This window comes from Neolamprologus multifasciatus, chromosome 23, assembly GCF_963576455.1.
Source record: "Neolamprologus multifasciatus chromosome 23, fNeoMul1.2, whole genome shotgun sequence".
Classification (NCBI taxonomy): Eukaryota; Metazoa; Chordata; class Actinopteri; order Cichliformes; family Cichlidae; genus Neolamprologus; species Neolamprologus multifasciatus.
The window spans coordinates 21,093,084-21,113,236 of NC_140460.1; the positions used below are offsets into that span (position 1 = coordinate 21,093,084).

Here is a 20,153-nt window from a genome sequence, read left to right on the forward strand (position 1 = left end):
CAATTTTGACAAAATCTCCAACACCACTGACTTCAATGCAGCTCAAACCATGACAGAGCCTCCAACATGTTACACAGATGCCTGCAGACACTCACTGTTGTACTTCTCTCCAGACCACTTCAGGAAATACTGATGATGATTTGAACAAAAAGCGTAAAATTTGCATCCATCACTTCATCAGACCCGTTGCCACTGATGTTCGGTCTAGTTCTTGTGTACTTTGTCGTACATCGGACTTCTCTCCCCATTTCCCTTCCTTACAGACTGCTACTTCATAGACGTCTTTAACAAATTACAATACAGTTTACAGCTCATTGGAAGCAAAATATAAGGAAACAAAGGTTGGCCCAGGATTTCTGCACAGTACTTTATGTCAAACCCCAATTTTAATGTAAACTGAGTGATAACATCTACCTGTTTAAGTATATCTTTACTTTATCTCCATCTCCAATGAAAATTAATTTCCATTGCTTCTACATACTGCTGTAAGAGTTTCCAACTTCACCTCATAATCACTGACACAACCGCAGATTGCAGGTCTCATTTGTGCAGCATGAAAATATTTCTTAAGGTCTGGCAATGCCATATCTCATTTATGTTCTCCTAGCTGTTTTCAGATTTGATTCTCAGCCTTTGACCAGCCCGTATGAACTTGGAGAAAACTTTATCCCCGGTTCTAAATCACACAACGTTTTCTGACTTTATATTTCATTGTTGGAACACAACAAAACTTTTCCACAGTCAGACAGGCCTGCCAAAGTACCCGAAACAGACAGACGCACACACCCACACATGCGATCACAAGATTAAATCAATACTAACTTTGCAAATGTAGTTGCTAATAAAGACGAAGGACTGACACAAACATCCCCAACCGCCACGGCCAATTTAAAACCTCAAAATACTTCATAAGCAAATACACAACTGTTTTTGTAAGTCATTTTTGTTACCTATTTGTTGCTTTATCAGCCTGTTATTATTATACAGTTTAGGATCTGCCAAAACACCAATGAGCCATTAGTTTGTTTCCCTAAATCTGTATGCAAGTTTCATACGAGGAAAAACTAAATGTATGCCAGAACATGTTCCTGTGAACTACAATTTCTGCCAAGATACATAACTAATAGAGCGGTATTACATTCATTACTGCTTTCTACCAAAGAGAGTGTTTGCATTCTCTCATGCCTAATTATTCCTCATCTCCCCGGTGTTTTTAATCAGCTGTATGCAAAAGAAACAAAAAAGGAAGCTTGTCTGGAATCAAACTAAAGATATATTTATTCTTCATTTCTGTGTAGTTTTGAGTGGCAGTTGTCTTCATGAAAAGAAGCAGAAGCACATAAAGTTACTATAAGACTTTCTCATGACATTTCTGGGCTTTGTTTAAACTTCTGAGATCACACACACCTCATCGTAAAGCTTTATATCCATCCTGCACTGGTGCACAGGCCACAGGAGAACTGAGCTCACACAGCTGATTGGCAGAGTTTCTAACACAGTGACGCTCCCGCTGCACGGTTCTTTGTTTTCATTCGCCGACGGGCTGTTTTTCCTCCACTGGTGATCTTCTCTGAGCAGATAGAGGGTTTCTCTAGTCGCCAGAACCGTCAACGGCATCCAGATATCCTCTGAAAGAAAGCCAGAAAAGTTTCACGTCATTTAAATAACTCCAAAAGTGCCATTATAACATATTCACACAGAGCTAAATCATATCTTAAGTCATCTCAGGTCATTCTATAAAGAACTGCAGTATTTTTTCCCTCAAGCAAGAGCAACACATTTAAACTTTACTGTTTTGAGCTTTGAGATTTTAACCTCTGATCTTGTCATATAAGCTGCCTTTAGAGGTCACTGATGTTAAAAGCTTTACAAAGTACTTTTGAACTATAAAGAAAAGTTATGGTGTTACATTTCGTGCCAGAAAGCTGCATCTTCTGTGGGACACGTGAAGGAAGAAAAAAAAAACAGAGAGAGAAGTCAGATCCAGACATGTTAAAATTATAGTACTTGAAATTCCAGAGACCTACACAGCTCTGTGCAGCCTGCAGCTATCCCTGCTTTAAATGTGCCTGCTTTAGCAGAGCCAGTTAGGTGCCCTGCAGGGCCAGTATCTACCAAACTCACGCCAAAGCAGTCACCTGCCATCGCTGAGTAAAAACAAAAGATGTCTGCCTCATTTAAGGGCACAGGTTTGATTGTCGATAGGCGTCTCACGTCAGCTACTCCCCACGGGGGTGGGGGTGTGGGGGTTGGGGGGGTTTGAGGTGGGGGGGGGGGGGGGGAGCCTCTTCCTGCCATAATCTACTTTTATCTTCAAGGAAATAAAACCTTGTTGCCATTTCATTTGTAATGCTCCCCTTTAGCACATTATCCTGGCATTTATTCCTGCAGTAATTCTGGGGGTGCAGAAGTAGCGTCAGGGATTTAATTGGGCCAAGATTCCTTACTTCTGGCTAAAACCAACAGTTAGGATTTAGCTTTTTCTCCAGCTTGTAAACTAAATTACCTCAATACAAAAACCTCACAACAAACAACACTAACATAAAGAGATACACTCACCAGCCACTTTATTAGATAAACCTGTTCAACTCCTCATTAACACAAACATCTAATCAGCCAATCACATGGCAGCAACTGAGTGCATTTAACCATGAAGACATGGTCAAGACGACCGCTGCAGTTCAAACTGAGCAGAACTGTCAGATCACCTTTTTCAGCAGAATGGTCAAAAAGGTGATTTAAGTGACTTTGAACATGTCTTGGTTCTTGGTGCCAGACGGGCTGGTCTGAGTATTTCAGAAACGTTTGCTCTGCTGGGTTAGGGTTACAACCGTGTCTAAGGTTTACAGAGAATGGTCTGAAAAAGAGAAAATGTCTAGTGAGCAGCAGTTCTGTGGGTGAAAGTGCCTTGTTAATGCCAGAGGAGAATAGCCAAACTGTTTCCAGCTGCTAGGAAGGCAATAGTAACTCGAATAACTACTACTTGTTACAACCAAGGTATGCAGAAGAGCATACCTTGAAGCAGATGGGCTACAGCAGCAGAAGATCATAATGGGTGTGGTCTCCTGTCATCAGCTAGAACAGGAAACTGAGGCAACAATTCGCAGACTCACCAAAATTGGTCAATTCTGGAAAAATGTTGCCTGGTTTGATGAGTGTCGATTTCTACAGCGATACTGAAATGGTAGGGTGAGAATTTGGAGTAAGCATGCACGGATCCATCCTGCCTCGTATCGACTATTCAGGCTCGTGGTGGTGTGGAGGATATTTTCTTGGTACACTTTGACCACCTAGTACCAAATGAAGATTGTTAAAACACCTTACCCTGCCTGAGTATCGTTGCTGACCATGTCCATCCCTTTATGACCACAGTGTACCATCTTCTGATGGCTGCTTCCAGCAGGATAACACACCATGTCAAAAAGCTCAAATGACCTCAAACTGGTTTCTTTAACATGACAATGAATTCGCTCTACTCAAATGGTCACAGTCACCAGATCTCAATACAATCGAGCACCTTTCGGATGTGTTGGCAGCAACTGTCTAAAGCTATCATGTCAATATGGGCCAAAATCTCTGAGGGATTTTCCAGCTTGTTGAATCTATGCCATGATGAGTTAAAGCAGCCCTGAAGATAAAGGAGGGTCTAACTAGGTACTAGCAAGATACCTAATTATCTAGTGATAACTGATAGAAATCCAGAACAGAAGCAAACTCTATGAGATAAAAAGAAAACAGAAAAAAAGAGTAATAAAAACTCAAGTCAGCAAAAAAAAACAACTTATGAACAAGTGGATGTGGCACCTTGTAGGACAAAAGCCAGAACATAGAAGAACTGCAGCTGTCCGTCCTCCACATCTGCCTGGATGTCTTCGCACACTAAAGGCCTGACAGATCAGACAAAATCCAGTGTTTAACATGACATACAAACACAAACAAAAATCTCCTTCAGTTAAAGATACAATGGCATAAACACCGATTTGTATAAAATAACAGGGCGGTTTGGAGCCTTGTGGCTGACAGGTGTGAGATTGAAGGGCTTCAACATCCCAGCGTAAAGTTCACAGTGACTCTGAAGCAAAGGGGATAATTAACATAATGACAGCTGACAGGAGTAGTGTTGTGCAAACACTGGAAGTGAGACTGTGGTTCGCTGCCTCAGAACACATGAAGGTTTGTTTATATTTTTTGATTTTGTGTTGTGAAGCCTGGAGGAAAAATGACAAATTGGGAGATTTAAGGCCTTAGTGTGTTGGCACCTGAATGAATTTGCTAATCTACTTAACAGCCACTTAACAGGCTCGGTTTCTGTCATGTATTTTTTTAAGCTAAAGAAAAAAAAAAAAAGTATTTATTTATGTTCTCTAACTTGGAAAAAAAATATTTTCCAGGATGTCTGAACTGCCTCATATACTTACACAGTTGGTGTGTATAATTGAAAAGTTGGATTATTCACAGCACGTTTTTTTTTTTTTTTTTTTTTTTTTTTTGCAGGTTTATGGGTTTTTTCTTTGTTTTGCCTGTTTCTTCCCTGAAATCATACTTTCATGAGCTAAACCACATTCCTTTTCAGTGAGCACCCAGGAAAAGCTTCTATCTTCTGAGTGAGAAATGAAAACATACAAATAAAGGTGCAGAAACACTACTGGCACTGTTAAAAAAACTACACGGGGGACATGCATGCTCTAGGACTTGCAGAGCAAAACACATGTTACAAATTAAGATGTGGTTTACCAGCTAATTTAGTGGAGCCATTTTACAAAATGGAGTCTAAAAAAAGCTGATTGTAATCAACTAAAGATGTGTCAGAAATGTGCAGCGTTAGAACTTCTACTGCCGTAACTCCCTTTAACCTACACGGCCCAACCACATACAAATGTGCACAACACTATTCAGACCACATCTTTCAGCATCTACGCAAATAAAATCAAAGACGCCTGCTGTTTTCTCACTGCATCCAGCGGGTCCTCCCTCAGCAAAAGTAGGCGTGCAGATGCAGTGTGGGTGCGTACCAGAGATGGTGCTCAGGGGTGAGCCTTGTGGTGGAGATCGACTTCAGCTTGCTCTCTGATTTGTGAGCCATCTCACGCACAATTCCTGAAGAAACGGCAAGAAAACAATTAGTAGTGGTTAAAGAATTACCTGTGAATATTCCCTCTCACCCAGGTTTTACTAGAGTTGGCTTGCGTGATTCACTGTTAATTATTTTATGCTGCATCTTGGTGAGCTCCCTCAGTTCATCCTACCTGAAACAAGCCATTTTAGCACTTCTCCCTTTAACTTTTTAGCCCCCGAAAGCCTCCTAAGAGTAACCCTTGAAGCTCTTTTATGAACAGTTGTTTCTGTCATATTTCAGACCTCCTCATAGAACAGAATTACTGGGTGTGCCTGAGAAGATAGTGAGGGTGGTCTCTGCCTATGCAGCCATCCTTGGATAAGTCCAGATGCTATTCCAACTGTCATCAAACCACATGTTTATTGATATATACTGAGGTGTTAACACTTGTCATTAAGGGTACAGGGGCAGGTTGCCAAATATCATCTTTATGTGGGAAAGTTAAAACCTTTCAATAGTTCTGCATTTGTTCAGGTATTTGAATATGCAGAGCTTAGGCAGAGGGGTATGCAACCTATGCAAATGTGGTTATATGCGGTGTTCCAAAAAAAAAACCCCAAAGCAAGTAGCTTAGTATCGATGATGCTGTGCATGGGTACATGCTTATTGGTTGGAAGGCAACAGGATGAAAAGAACGGATGAAAGGGAGTTCACCATGAATGGGAGAAGCATGAAAAAACACCAAAGATTACAAAAAAATTGCACGAGAAGCATCAAGAGTGGTCGCAGTCATTTCATTGTTTTTAGCATTCAGTTTCACTTTATTTCAATTTTATTTAAATAGAAACAAACCACAACAACAGTCACCTCAAGGTGCTTTATCTTGGAAAGTAAAGACCCTACAAAAACAGAGAAAACCCCCCAACAATCAGATGAACCTTGTGAGGAAGTACTTTGCGACAGTGTGAAGGAAAAACTCCTCTTTACCAGGAAGAAACCTACGGCAGAACCAGGGTCAGGGAGGGGCGGCTATTTGTGTGCTCCCTCTGTGACTGACCAACAAAAGTACAAACTGAGGTTTTTTCAGCATTCTGAAAATGTAATCTGTTAAGATTTGGGTTTATATTTGTGGAAATTTTTAAGATGTCAATTTTCATTGTGGGATATGATGCATTAGGGTCATTTTAGGTGACATTTGCAAAATAATTCCAGAGGTGGAAGAGCTCTAGTATTCCAAAAGAAACCACAGAATTTCTGAGATAAAACTTCCACATATAAAGCGTGTCACTCAGTGTCCATCGATGTATCGCAGAGTTCATCATTAATGGACAATCCAGGCCCCAGTTGCCTAGATAATCCTCTAATTTATTGATAGGTCAATATTGACAGTATCCTTTGTTCGCACTGGTAGTTGCTTCATTTGGTTATCTTAAGTTTCAGGAGGTGTATTTGTCATTTGTCTGACATGTTCCATTTAGCACATTAAGAAATATCCAACCACCAAAAATTCAAAAATGGTTCTAATACTCAAAAAATGTAATGAAGGTTGAATGAAGATTAAGAGTCTGAAACCTCAACCTTCCCAATCAAAGATCTATTAGTTCACCACTGAAAATTACTTAAAATTTCTTAGATTCCTTCTGAAAATGACATGTGACCATTTCAGCAGTTTACAGCTGGCTGGTTTACAGCTTGTTGAATCAGCTGAGAGGGTAGCACTCCTCTGTTCTCACTTTCCTGAGGCATTTTAGATGAAGTTGACAGATTTGGGGGTTTAGGAACATTTAACAGGAGAAAGCAATCAGGTGAAAGGATACAAATATTACTTCTAAACTTGTAAACGTGTACTATCCTAGAAATGTCACACCCAAACTTTCATGGAAAGTCTAAAGACAAAAGTGGAACCCAAGCCGAAACTTCTTCTCGTAACTGTCATAAGGTGCAGGTGTTAAATATCAGCACCATTGAATCAGTGGTTGAGAAAATGCTGGGAACACAATCCGCCGGGTCACGCCAACAGTTGTGAATTGTGGCCTATCATTGAGTGTGACTATAACAAAGGGAAGAAATGATAACTGGGGTCAAGTTTGAATAGATGAGATTTCAAAGATTTAAAGAGACACTGAGGGGGAGACGGAAAGAAAGAGGACAAGGCTCAGTTACAGCTGAAGGAACATAAAATGAGGGCAAAACATGCTTTCCTTTATTAAAAATGTGAAAATCAGAAAAAAAAGTCTTATCTAATTTTCACCTATGTTACAAAGTGACACCGTATCCCCAAAGGTTCATCTACAGTTTGGTTCCTTAATTTCAACAAAAACATTGTTGACATTTAATAAAATGATTCTAAAAATATACACCAGCTTCTAAAAGGTGTGTATCAATCTATAATGTTTGATGTAATGAAATGTCATTCATACTGACATTTCAGTGAGCATGAAGAAAGATTTAGGGTTCAGAAACCAGTCGTGACATTGGCCACACACACAGTTTTACATTCCTGATAAATTTCAAAGTTAAATAATCATTTCGAACTAATCAGTGCTTATAAACACATAATTCACCTCTCAGGATTAAGTGCCACAAAATTAGATCAGCATTTTATTTTTTGTTCTCATATATTTCTAACCACTACCTTTTTTTTATCCAAAAGGTAGTGGTTACCACAAGAACCCATTTTCATTTCTTAAAAAAAAGAAAAAAAGAAAAAAGAAAAGAAAAATCATATTTTGTCATTAAATCTAATTGTCGAATTGTTTAAAATCTTGTGGTTTATCAAACTCTGTTGCCTTTGGATAAAAAAGGTAAGGTTCTTGCCCCGCTTTGTGTCACGTGTCTGATGTTTTTCAAGACTGTGCATAGTTTTAATCATATTCATTTATTTTAATAATTTTCTTTAAAAAAAGTTTCAAAATATTTTGGACAAAACTGACAGATGGCTCAGTTGCTTTCACGAAAATCTGCACTGGCCCCGGGTCAAAGTTTCCCCACACTCCTGGCAGTGTTTAGCATGTCTGAGGGGAAGCAGTGAGCGTTAAGACTAACAACGAGATTAAATAACGTGTTAACGTGGACAGTTTAGTAAGGTGCCATCCAAGACCGCAATCAGGAGTAAGTAAAGGTGACAAGCAGAGCGTGTTAAGAACCAAATCTGAAACAAACAGACTTTCACTAGAGCTCTGCTCTGTGTCAATATTGCTGTGTGGCTGCTTCCAACAACAACACCCCTGATCATTTTCACATGATATCAAATACCAAACCACCGTCTGATATGTTAGACACTCGGGACAGGAAATGGGTAAAGATTTGATTCCAGTTTCCAAAGCAACATCTCTCTCTGTTGATACCGACAACTCGCACCAAATCTTCTACAACACGGTTTGATTGCAACAGTGAACATTAATAGTGTCCTTCAAGAGTGAGAAAAGACCTGGCAGACGCCCCCGCCCCCCCCCCCCCCCACAAAAAAAAAAAAACCACCCGAAAAAACACTGGGCCGTAGATTCCTCTTGTGTTATCTCTCCTGTTTCAATAAAGCTGTGTCAGACTAGGTTGGAGAAAGAAGCTCTAAGCTCCAGAAAACTGTCCCTGTTATAACTACATCCTTCCTCTGTCTTCCAGGCAGCGAGTCCATCGTCATTCCAGTTGTGGTTTCGAAAAAACTTGTCCACATGAAAGGAGCCAGCTTGGACAACAGTCAGACTTTGTTATGGTTAAGCTTTTCCGTATTTCTCCTGACAAAATATTGCAACAGCTGTTTTCGGGGTTAATTTGGCAGTGGCATCAGAGAGTTTGTCATATTAGCCACTTTGTTTTCAGGACAGAAATAAGTACAGCCTTCGTATAATTCACATGTAGGTGTCTAAAGCAATGAGAAACATCGGGATTCATTTGTCTTTTGAGCACCTGGAAGGATACAAAAAGATCTTATTTGTGGGTTGTTGTTTTTTTTTCTCTACTCCGTCTGCTTTGTTTTGGAGACATTCTGGTCTTGCTGAAAACAATCTGGAATTATTTTCACCCACAAAGAATACAACGCAGTAAATGAGCGGTTTATGGACTTAAAAAGAAAATGCTGTTAGTGGAGAGACAAAACTTCAAGGAAGAGGGAGAAGAAAGAAGCAAGTGGGATGCCTAAAATGTTCCTTGATCCTGGTCAGTGAGAGGATCAAATAAGTTCATAAATACTCTCATATATGTGAGTGAGGCTTGAATTTAGTTTTGGAAACATTCGTCAGACAAACATATTTAGATAATGAACTGCCTTTTTGTTTCAGTACATTACATTGAAATGTTTCTTCTGGTTTTTTTTGTTGTTGTATTTTTTACTGAAAGATGAAACCAGAGTGAAAATTGAAGATAAATTATTTTAATATAATGACCAACCGCTAAACAATGCGACTCTTACAAAAGCACGTTGGTAAATGAAACCAAATTGTGGTAGTGACTCTCAGCAGAAAATCAGGACTATTTTGGCTAAAATATATACCCACTACTGTGGCAGGAAGCCTTCAGAGAATTACTTGCAAAAGGGAAAATCTGCCCACTTTTGATAATTGGCGGTTGTTTCAGACCATTTCTATAAGCGATGCGTGCAAAATGTCAATTTTTTAAAGGTTTTTGCCTTTTTAAACATTCCTTTGAAAAGGAAAAATAGAGTCTGCATTTATAAAAACAGATTACCCCTTCCTCTTAAAACAATATGTAAAAAGATTTGATATGATCTGAAATAATTACACTTGTAGCCTCAAAATTATGTTGCAATGTTATACAGTCCAATATAAGTAAATAAGTCAGCAAAACTCACTTCTCTCTGATGGTAGCAATACTGAGGTGACATCTTGAGGATATCATGGACTTTTCAGTCAGTAAATGCCAGTGTTTTTGCCCCTGTGAGCTGCTGTAGGCCTATGTTAGATGCTGTTAGTGAAACTTTTTTGTTTTGTTTTTTTAATTGGATCTAACATTATTGGACTTGGACACTTAGTGAATAAACTCGATACTCAACAGACACTCCAGCCTAACATTAGGCAGGCTAACAATAAGCATATTTATGCATGTTTATGTGTTAGAGCCCTGAATTCAGTTCAAGAAATGAGGCTTGAGGTGAGAAGGAAATGCGTGCCACATATTTGACTGGTCTCTAGCCACAGACATGCGGTAGATTACGTAGAACGGCGATGTCCATCTTGGCCACTATAGTCAAGATGGTGGGACAGCTTTGCAGCTTCAACAAAGCAGCACCTATAACCGTGTCAACCAGCTGGCAGCCAGTTGAGTTGTGCTCATTGACAAAGACTCATTCAGATTGATTGCAACATGTTGGCAATCTGTCTGTATTTATAAACTACACACCAATTATTTGAACTTGAACAATCTCTTTGAGAGTGATTGCAGTTAACAAAAGTGGTCGTCAGTGTTGAATACCCTCCAGCTCTGTGTAACCATTTAGTCACCACACGTGGTAATCGGTCACAGAATGTGAAAAAATTCAACACAATTAAAAGGCAGCCATCGGTTTTGTTTGTAGTTGTAAGGAGAATGCTGTCCTACTTTTACTTGTGACTGAGCCATTAGCTTGGTCTGAATTAGGAGGTAGCTTTGTCCTGCTAACTGTATCCCGTCCCAGGTTATTTTTCAGTTAAGACTTCTACGTGAACAGAAATCAAAACAAGTAAATAAACTGAGCAAGATCCTTAAAAAGTCCATATACAAAACACAACTCATGCTTTTTTTTCCACATCCATCAGGCTTGATCTGTACAAACATCAGGGACCATCCCTCTCTGTGCTGTTTTAATTGTAATTTTTGTTCGCATGGGTTCAATATCAAAACGTTACATGTGCTAAAACTAAGCATCGATCCTATTCCACACATGCCAAAATGTTTTTATGTTTTCTCCAAATGTTTAGGGGCTGGTAACTGTCAAATAGATTTTCCATATTTCTCCAGACATTCCAAAGCCCAGGAAGGAGTCCCTGTATAATAAAAGGTTTTCCTCTCAGCCTCTGGTCCTCTCAGTCAGACAAGTTGGTGTGGTGATGTGCTCAGTCTGTGGAAACCCAATACTGAGGGGGACGGGGTAGAAATTTGCGTCACAAAGTACACATATGGTATAGTATTACTTTGTGGCGGCGAGTGGGTCTGTGACAGGGAACATGTTGTTCAAATGTCTGCCTCAGGGACGTAACACAGCACTCCAACTTTTAAAATTAGGTTAACTGTGTTGCATCTTCCCTCACTGTGCCCTGAGGTTAAATCCTGAACCCAGTGTAACCAATAAACACAGCGAGAACGGGACAGTCACATTGTCTTTCTGACTATATTAACAAAATAAAAACTTCCATACAGTTTCCTTTTATTCTGTGGGGTTTCTTTTTTACCTGTTAAACGGCCAAAGAAGCGTTTGCACCGCACGCTGTCCCTCACGAGTAGCGTGTAGGCCACGCCCACATCTTCAAACTCCATGTGGATGCTCTGAGAGCCCAACCCCACCTCCAGGTAGCTCAGCTCCATGATTGGGTAGCTGTCCCTTTTCTGCAGCCAATTGGTGAGCTGGCCTCTGCTGGGAGGAAACAACATGAGGCATCAGGAGGTAAAGAAAATGTCCTGCCTCGCTGACCTCGATTAAACAGTTTACGTGATGTCTGACACTTGTAATACGTTTGTAAAAGTCAGAGTTGTGTTAGTGCAAATCACATCAGTAACTTATGTAATGCCTCATTTTTCAGGGATTAGGACACCGGGTCAAATCCATATTAACGGTCTGGTTTCCGAGACAGTGCCAAGAACAAGAGAATTCAGCACCTGCAACGTGCAGTACATAGCAACTTTTGACGTCACCTTGGAAGAGCATCAGAGGAAAAGCTGATGTGTGAGGGAAGTCGACCTATTATAGCCGACAAATTTCTCACAGAGGGGAGAAAAACAGAAAAGAGCCCAGGGACTGCAGACGCTTTGAGGTCAATGTGTTTTCAAGATGTGACCTAGAAACAGGTTATTCTGCTGGGCAGGATGTGCAATATTAGCCAGATCCTAATCAGAGGGTGTTGAGTTTTTCACCACCATCACAAGACATAATTGTTATCTGCCGCGTGGTTGCATGGAAAAGTCAGCTTTGAGGACGCTGCTTAAACTTGTCCTTAAGTGGCTTTGATTTAATCATCTTTTTATCTGTTTCGGTTTTATGATAGGCATACACCTGCTCTTGGGGAAAGTCTTCACACTTTATTCAACGTAAATCAATCATCGAGGCACTGGAGATACCACAAAGCTAGAAAAAGCGTTGAGATAGTTTTTGTCATTAAGGTCTACATAAAGTACTAAAATAAAACTGCAAAACTCATAGTATTGCCATCACAGTTCAAACAAGATACAGTAAATGTAAGAAAGCAAACAAATATGCATCATACAGTGTCTTGAAAATGTACTTGCCCCGTCCTGATTTATTTTTTTTCTGTTTACCAAGCAAATTATAATATTAGACAACAATAATCCAAATAAGTACTAAATGCAGTTGGTAACTGACAGTTTCATTCATTAAAGGAAAAGAGTTATCCAAACCTACCTGGCTCTGTGTTAAAAGTAATTGCCTTGTATTGTAAAATCATGAATAAACTGGGATTCACCACATTTTTAGAAAGCTGAGTTCAGTTTCACTCCCCAATCTCAGGTCCGATTACTGACAGACCTGTTGAATCAATAAATCACTTAAATAGAGCCTGTCTGTTAAGCGAAGTAGGTGAAATGATTTCAGAACAACACGTGATGCCACAATCTAAAGAAAGAGCTGAGAAACAAAGTTACTGACATCTTTCAGTTTTTACAAAGCCATTTACAAGGCTTTGAGACTCCAGTGAGTGAGAACCATTATACACAAATGGAGAAAACTTGGAACAGGCGTGAACCGTACCAGGAGTCACCAACCCCCAACAGCACATCAACGACTCATCCAGGAGGTCACCAAAGAACCAGAACAACATCTAAAGAACTGCAGGCCTCACTTGTTAAGGTCAGAGTTCATGATTCAACAATAAGACAAATACTGGGTAAAAATGGCATCCATGGGAGAGTTCAAGGAGAAAACCACTGCTGACCAAAAAGATCACAAAGACAACGTCTCACATTTACCAAAAACATCTTGATCTTGACTTTTGGAAAATATCCTATGGACTCACGAGACAAAAGCTGAACTTTTTGGAAGGTCTGAGTCCCGTTACATCTGACATAAAACTAACAGCATTTCGTAAAATGGACATCATAGCAACAGTCCAGTCGAACATGGTGGTGGTACTGTGACGGTCTGGGACTGCTTTGTTCAAGTAAGGAAAATCCTGAAAGAGGATGACTATCAGTTCATGCCCTGAAGCACCTCTGAATGACTCAAAAATTAAAAAAAAAAAAAAATACCAAAATGAGGATTTTAGGGTGGCCTAATCAAAGTGGATTCAAATCCTGAACTTAAGATGCTTTGGTATTGACCTTAAACAGCATGTCCAATGTGGCTGAATTGAAACAATTCTGCAAAGAAAAGAGGGCCAAAATTCCTCCACAATGACGTGCCAGTTATTGCAAACACTTGATTCCCCCCAGGTCTAAATAGCTTTTTCCCCTTAAATGAAATCATCATTTAAAAACTGCATTTTGTATTTACTAAAGTTATATTTATATTATATTAACATTTGTTTGATGATCTGAAACATAAGTGTGACAAATATGTAAAATACAAAAGAGGAAAGGAGCAGAAACCTTTTGACAGTGCTGCATTTACAATTTAGATATCTGCATAAGACTGAGAGGACTGATAGGACCAAAATCCCCTCTTATGATCTGACTCTACTGACCAATCATACTGGAGCAAGCTTCGGTTGCAGAAGGAAAGGTAAGACTACAGTTACTGAAATACAATCTTGAAATGATTGCCAATCATCTGATGATGATTTAATGTTTTGTTAGCTTTTTAAGATGCTTTTTACATCAGAAGCAGAGTAGTTGATGGGTTCCATGATGCTGACGGTCATTCATGTTTGCCTTCTCTGTAGTGTTGTTTTTTGTTTGAACAAAAACTTTGTGATTTATCTGGAGCTTTAGAAACTCTTGTCCCCAATTCTGTCACTACAGTTTGTCCCCTCTTCACCACTACCAACCTAATCACTACTGGCTGAAGAGAAACACATGTGGGTAAAGGATGCTACAAAACTCCATTATGCAGGGAAACACAGAGATTTACTTGGGAAAGACTGGCTTAATCAGCTTTGTGTGAACAAAATTGCTCTACTTACTGCAAATCTGATGTCATTTCCAGGAAATAAATACGTTGATTTGAGACAACCAGCAGCGAGGGAACCTCCCCAGGTTCTCCAAATTTGACAGCTGACATCTGAAAGTCCAGAGAAAAAAGAGCAAACAGAAGGGGGTAAATGACAAAAAGCTGGGAAACACTGACTATCTTAGCAGAAGAACAGAGAGGCTCTCCTGTGCTGATAAACTCTTTTACAACATTGTAATGAGCACCATAAAGTCAACAATAAACTATTAAACAACCACATTATCAGATGAAACCAAGCTCTGCAAGTTTTCCTGTATCATTTCCTCCAATATAACACAAGAAGTAAGAGAACAAGTGAAAAACGGAGCAGCCCCTGTCACTGGGTAAATAAACATAACCAAGATGAATGGTGTGTGACTTCCTGTTTCCAGCTGCCTTTTTGCTCTTTGTACAAGTGTCTCATAGAGACAAGCAAGAGCCTGGTGATTCGAAGAAGTCTCAAACAACATTTAATGACGACAGCAGTGCACAAGCTACACAAAGAAGCCAAAGAAGAGGAAAAAAAAAAAGAAGAAGAGTGGGGCTTCAATGGGATCCTGGGAGATTTACTGTCAGAGTTCGTCTTGGCTGACTGAGATGAAACCGCAGATGAAGGGTAATAGGTCTTAAAGTTGTCACCAGCTATTAAGTTGGAATTTTTTTCACCCCACTGGGAAGATAATCTAAAGTTTTTGTTTTTTTTCCCTTAAAAACCACAGTCACAAAAGAAACAATAACACTGACATATAAAAACGCTGCACTGCCAAAATTGAGCGATCAGTCATAGGCTGCCATCGCCGGCAAACTTGTGCTTTAACACAGAGTCTGGAAACAATAGTGTTTCCTGAATTACACTAATGCCAGTAAAGATTTAAAGACCCTGAAAACATATTTTCTCAATCTTCTCTTTACTGTGAATTATGAAACCCTACAATAATACATTTTTTCTTTGGTTTTTAAGCTCTAAGCTTTGTTTTTTTTTTTTTAAATGTCCCCTCTGTGTGAGGCTCACAAACCTTAAGGAAAGAATGAAGTTCTTCTTCTTCCTCAAAGACTTCTACATCCAGGAAAAGCTTGAGCCGATGGTCCACCACCTCGTAATCCTCAGACAGAAGATCCAAATCATCTAAAAAATATATATGAGAAAAAAAAACTAAGTCATAATAAGTTACAAAGTAACTAAAATCAGCTCTGTATTTATGCTTTCAGATGATTCTACATTAATATTGTTATAGCGTAGCTTCCTGGAAACACTGGGAAGCCTTGCATACAGTATTTCTTGGTTTTTATGAAACCATATTCGGAGTTTACTGTAGCAGACTGCAGCGCTGGCCAACAGCCCTCATGCAGAAAGGCATTTAAGAGCAATAAATCCACCAAAGAACAGCAACAGAAGTTATTAGAACTGTGATGGATGGTTGTAGCTGATCAAAAACAACAGGGCACGGATCTGCAGAGACCAAAGCTGAGGCCTTTGATTTGAGAAGAGTGCAAACAGAGATCTGATTAAAACAGCCTTTGAACTTTCAGATAACTGCTTTTAAATGGGGAGAGGTGCATGCACACACAAGCATACGCACAGGTTGACAAGTCTTTAGAGACCGGTTGAAGAGGTGCTCTGGAACAATGGATGCACTGTGTCGATAAAAAAAAACAAAAAAAAACCAAACAAACCCCATATGTTTTGGGATGAGTTCTCCAGAACGAAACTGCCATTTCAGAAGGACAGATTACATGGCTCTGCAAATGCAATCTCACAATTGGAAAAAAAAAAAACAGAGTAAAAAAGGGGAAAAAAGATACAGAAAGCTATCATTACGACTCGGCCTTCCCTCTCTGAGGCTTTCATTCCTCTCCCATCACTTCCAGCAATGACTCCAATCTGTCTTGTTGCAGATTTACCATGTGGTTCATCTAAAAATGGCAGCCAGATGGGGGGGGGGGGGCGTCAGATGCTGTCACAGAGATACAGAGCAGCTCAGAGGATTTCTGTGCCACACAATATTCATAAATATTTCTCAGTCTGCACTCACTTTCAATTAAGACTTAAATCTGTCTTTAGGAAAGGCAGTAAAGCCGACGTAAACAGTTTAAACCACATGCCACTGCTGATGTGTTTTACAATGACCACGCGAAGTGCAGAATTTGAGTTTGAAGCAATAAAACTCCACTTATATTTTACTGCTGTTTGGCTTGTCCTTCAATAAACAGTGCTGCCAACAAAGTTATTTTAGATGTAAAAATGTATGTATGTGTATGTTGGGTATGCATGTCAGGATTTTCACTTGGGTGTGATTAAAAGGTGCATGGTTAGCTGTACTGTTTTTAAAACTATACTACCGGCTAACAGCCGAAGGTTTAAAGCATGACTCGAAAGAGTTCAACCACTACTCTTTATGACAAGCGCTCGCTTATCCATCCAAAGATGTGCACTGTGCCTGCAGTTGACTGATAAGAAAAGTTGACATTTGAGATGAAGTGATGCTTTTATTACTAAGCTCTTCATTTCTCTTTTACGACAACAGAGTGTTGGAATAGTGACTATAAAATGCTCTACAAGCCTAAGGATACAGTGCTGTGAAAAAGCATTTGCCTCCTCAGATCAAATAAATTCTAAGTTTAAGGTTTTTTATTTACTTGGGTAATCTTTGTCAAGAACTAAAACTTGTTTAATGATCGGAAACATGACAAATATCCAAAAAATTGCTAAATAAGGAAGGGAACAAATACTTTTTCGTAGCAGTGTATACAAAAGCCACAGTGTAACATCTGCTGTGCATTGTGCCCGCTGCCACAACAAAAGAAAAACGAAAAGAAAAAAGAGAATAAGGAAACAGTTCAGTCGAGGGTACAACAGTTATTCTGTCTTCCTGCCTTTTGTCACTGCAGAGTTGCTCCAAAAAGTAAACGGTAAACGGCCTGTATTTGTATAGCGCTTTCCCTATGGACCCCAAAGCGCTTTAAACTACATTCAGTCATCCACCCACTCACACACACGTTCACACACTGGTGATGGCAAGCTACATTGTAGCCACAGCTGGGGTGCACTGACAGAGGCGAGGCTGCCGGACACTGGTGCCACCGGGCCCTCTGACCACCACCAGTAGGTAACGGGTGAAGTGTCTTGCCCAAGGACACAACGACCGAGACTGTCGGAGCCGGGGCTCGAACCGGCACCCTTCCGATTACAAGACGAACTCTAGAGCCACGATCGCCCTTTATCGTAATAAAGGTAACAAGCTAACAGCTAGACAAAAGAAACAACAGCATGCTCAATTCAAAATGATTAAACAGTCTAATGGGTGCTAAACCACTTAAATCCAAAGTATTAATAAGAACTTCGGCATTCACATTTACAAATATTATAAGAGGGTTATGACTACAGTTTTATCTATGCACCCAATGAACTAATCATAAAAAAACAAACAACACCAATTGCTTATTTAATCTTTCAGGATACCCTGTTGACAGATCATTTATCCAATCAGCTTCGCTTTGGAGGTCTAGATGACTGTGAATGTCAGGCTATAGGGAACGTCTCGTTGTAGTATCTGATTATGTCTAATTCTCAGCTCCTCTTACCTTCCCCACACAGCAAAATCCACAAGGCCACTTTAATTAGTGTGCCACATGTGTGGTCCTAAAGTGATTCTGTCACTCAGTCTTTTTTTTTTTTTTTTACCTGTATGTGGGTGTAATAAATGATTCCCTTTAATCATCCCATTACAGACCACACAGTTCAAATAGCCATTGTGAAGTACAGTACACACCGAAACCAGTAGTTAGGGTACTGTAATAAACAATAACATGTGAACATATACAAATGTCACAGTGTAACATGTATCCAAATATTGTGCCATGAGCCAAAGAAAACAAAAAACAAAGAGAAAACAAAGGCCTGAACATTTAATTTCATGCTTTAATTATTTTTGTGTTTATATGATGTTTGAAAGTGAGGAGAAGGAGGAAGGGAGGCTAAGACAGTTTGATATGAAGAGAAAAACACATGAACTGGTTCCTAAATTTAAATCCATATGGTTAAAAAAATTAGTGTTGATGCAATCCGCTGAACCTTACTCAAGAGAAAACTCACTCAAGTGAAAACCTACTACTTACATGTAATTTTCATTAGTATTCTGAATGTATATTATTGTTGTATTGAATTTATATGTTCTAAATGTTTTGTTAAAATTCCTATTTTAAGACCTTAGTGTATTTCCATTTTGTGTATGTAGTTAAATGTCAGGTTAGTATTGTCTTTCTGTCACAGTAAGAGGATCCTGGGTTGAAATCTACTGGCTGAACAGCTCAAACGACATAGACACGGATTTAATGTATGAACCTGGACCCTCATTACTTGCATTGTCTTCAAAGGGCAGACTCACCATTAGGGGTGGACCTTTCTGCAGGATGTGCTTGCACTTGAGGTGGTGTAGCACCAGTAGTGGTGTAGTGGTAGCTGCCTGCTAGGTCCTCTCTACTTTGGCACACCGAGTTGCAGGAAAGGCGACTGGTCTGACTTGGACTATCTCCAATGAAGAAAGAGCTTCCTTGGGCAGTGACAAACATGGACTCTTCTGCTACGGTAACAGCTTCTGGGATGGGACTGCTGCTGCTACTAGCATCTGTGTAATCATCCTGATGTAGAACAAAGAAAACATTAACAATTCTGAAAATCAATTACCGCAGGAGACAGAGCAAAGGACAGTGAATAATTTAACATATGGGAAATACCTTATTAGCACTTTGCATGCTCACAGTTATGTCCCGATGGTCATCGTCACTGTCGGCCCTGAATGAACGCTGGATGGGTGTACTGCTGTAGGGAGACGTTTGAACAGCCACTTGGACAACATGGTCACTACCACATTCTGGACAAATCTGACTTTTTCCTGTAAATATAAAAAGTATATAGTAAAGGGGACCTGTAAGGTTTTTCCTTATTTTATGTCATAAAAACACTATTACAATGATGCAATCTCATATTAAACATTGCTAAAAAAAATATTCAAATAATGAGGTCAGTATATCTGGATCATGAGAAACTGGGACTGTTGCAGATAGCCACATCTTTATAAGATTAATGGTGTGGGCCTCCAAAACAGGCCACACCTATTCTTACATTTCTTGGTGTACCCCTCCACAATAGGCTGCACTTCTTTTAAATATTACTGGTGAGGCCCTCCACAACAGGCTGTACCTCTATATAAACCTATTGGTGAGGCTCTCCAAAACAGGCTAAAGAAGCCCTGGCAACCTGCTGTTCAAGCCTTCTGTTTGCGAGGGGCAGCAAATTTAAGAAAAAGAGTAGGCTTAATGGGAGGGTGGCCTTGAAGAGAAAGGAACTAAAAGGCCTTTCTTCATTCAGTAGATGAATGGAGTAGCTACACCAAGACGCGGTAAAAGATACGACTTTTCTAACCTGTGACTCATGCAGAGCTTCTCTTGTAATATCCAAGAGATAGAAATAGGTCCAGTTTAACAAAGTTACTGTAACAACTGTATAGAAATCAAGATGTATTGCTTTTTAATCAAGATATGTTGTTACATATTTTTCATGTCAAGATACAAAAAGACAAGGGTTGTATAATAAACCTGTTTGAACTTAGGTTTTGTACTAGAGAATAACAGGATGTTTAAAAAAAATCTGAAAACAACAGAGGAGAGTGACAGAAAACATGCATGGATATGTTTCAGGTCAAAGGAGATTATATTTTATCTACAATGAGTGTATTCTGTAACCCACAGGCAAACAGCTGTCTACATTCAGACACGTGCAACGTGAAAAAA

At 39.6% G+C, this 20,153-nt stretch overlaps 1 protein-coding gene across 3 annotated transcripts in view; it reads right to left on the reverse strand.

Moving 5' to 3' along the window:
- Positions 1-20,153, reverse strand: part of stk11ip (serine/threonine kinase 11 interacting protein) — a 53,512-nt gene that overhangs the window by 8,052 nt on the left and 25,307 nt on the right. For 2 of the 3 annotated variants that reach the window (XM_085150454.1, XM_085150455.1), the window contains exons 18-25: positions 19,098-19,255; positions 18,749-19,001; positions 15,380-15,489; positions 14,338-14,435; positions 11,440-11,621; positions 5,013-5,097; positions 3,805-3,887; positions 1,408-1,628 (exon numbers count right to left, since the gene is read on the reverse strand). In XM_085150454.1, the coding sequence (XP_085006580.1) occupies positions 1,408-1,628; positions 3,805-3,887; positions 5,013-5,097; positions 11,440-11,621; positions 14,338-14,435; positions 15,380-15,489; positions 18,749-19,001; positions 19,098-19,255 (1,190 nt within the window). The remainder of the gene's footprint in view (positions 1-1,407; positions 1,629-3,804; positions 3,888-5,012; positions 5,098-11,439; positions 11,622-14,337; positions 14,436-15,379; positions 15,490-18,748; positions 19,002-19,097; positions 19,256-20,153) is intronic. The other variant, XM_085150456.1, reaches the window with a different exon arrangement.